Genomic DNA, 1,190 nt, shown 5'->3' on the forward strand with positions numbered 1-1,190 from the left:
GAACGCCTTCTCAAAGTCCAGGAGGGCTACCATGGACGATGGGGAGTGTTGCTTCACGTAGTGCAGCATGTCGTCGAGGCGCTGGATGTTCGTCTGGATGTTGCTTTGGCGGATGAAGCCTTGCTGATCGTGGTGGATGATGTTGCGAACCTGCCGTTGGAGTCGGTGGGCCAAAATGCTTGTGAGATGGCTGAGGCAATCACGTCGATGATGGCTCAGGCAGTTGATCATGTAGACATCCAAAGCAACGCTGGAAGCGACAAGTCGATTGGCCAAGATCACGACCCGACACCCAACCCGACACCCTCCATGGACGGATCCGCGCGCTCGGCGACCACCACATCCCCGACGGCGAATGGAAACTCTGCTCCCATGTCGCACCAGCCGGAACGGAGACCAACACAATCCACGACCTTCCCTCAAACCAAACCCAGCCCGCTTTTGCTCCGGAACATGACGAGCAAGTCCCATCTGCACCGCTGGAATATCAATTGGTTACGGGCGACCGGTTCAAACCAGCATCGAAGCGGCCATTGTCACCACGAGAGTCGCAGTCCTTTGCTACCTCCAACCGCTACGCATTGCTTCAGGAAGACGACGTCGAACTCTCCCTCGAAGACTTTGTCATCCCACGAGTTGTGCTCGGTTACGGGCGACCATCGTGGACCTGTTTCGCTAGCAAAATCTGCTGCGGAAGAGTTTGAGCTGCCTAAGCCCCAAGATGGTTACTACGTCCGTGGACTGTTGAAAATCTGTCCTAGCCTTCGTGTATTATCAAATCTGGTTCCAACGCGCCGATCGAACGTTCCGACCCGACCTTACCCCCATAACTCCTGTGGATACATCGATCCATGCAGTCAACCTATTCAAGATGCACCTGTGGCTCCTACTTGGAGACTTGCCTCTCAAGAAAGGCTACTCCAAAGTGTTCAACGTTCTTCGAGCGCTGAGTGCTGACCCATGGTTGAAGCTGCATGTAATCCCTGATTCCGTCCACGCCTAGAACTCAGTCCACCCGACGGTGACAACCATACTCGAACAACTTCCCTCGCGCACTGTACCCAAAACACATATTTATACAGTACGAGGAAAATTAGTTAGTTCATTAGGGCCTTTGCTCAACTAATAAGGTAATAAAACTCAATTAACCTACATGTTGGATACAGTAGAAATCATGTTGGTCTATTGTT

At 52.4% G+C, this 1,190-nt stretch overlaps 1 protein-coding gene across 1 annotated transcript; it reads left to right on the forward strand.

The window, feature by feature from the left end:
- Positions 1-235: 235 nt before the first annotated feature.
- H257_19556 (hypothetical protein) lies at positions 236-1,003 on the forward strand (the record flags this gene model as incomplete). The annotated part of the gene is made up of 2 exons (XM_009848694.1): positions 236-645; positions 762-1,003. Coding segments are annotated over 2 exons (652 nt in total), but the record flags the coding sequence as incomplete, so codon positions are not given.
- Between the last annotated feature and the right edge of the window lie 187 nt (positions 1,004-1,190).

This window comes from Aphanomyces astaci (genome assembly GCF_000520075.1).
Source record: "Aphanomyces astaci strain APO3 unplaced genomic scaffold supercont1.787, whole genome shotgun sequence".
Taxonomy (NCBI): Eukaryota; Oomycota; class Saprolegniomycetes; order Saprolegniales; family Verrucalvaceae; genus Aphanomyces; species Aphanomyces astaci.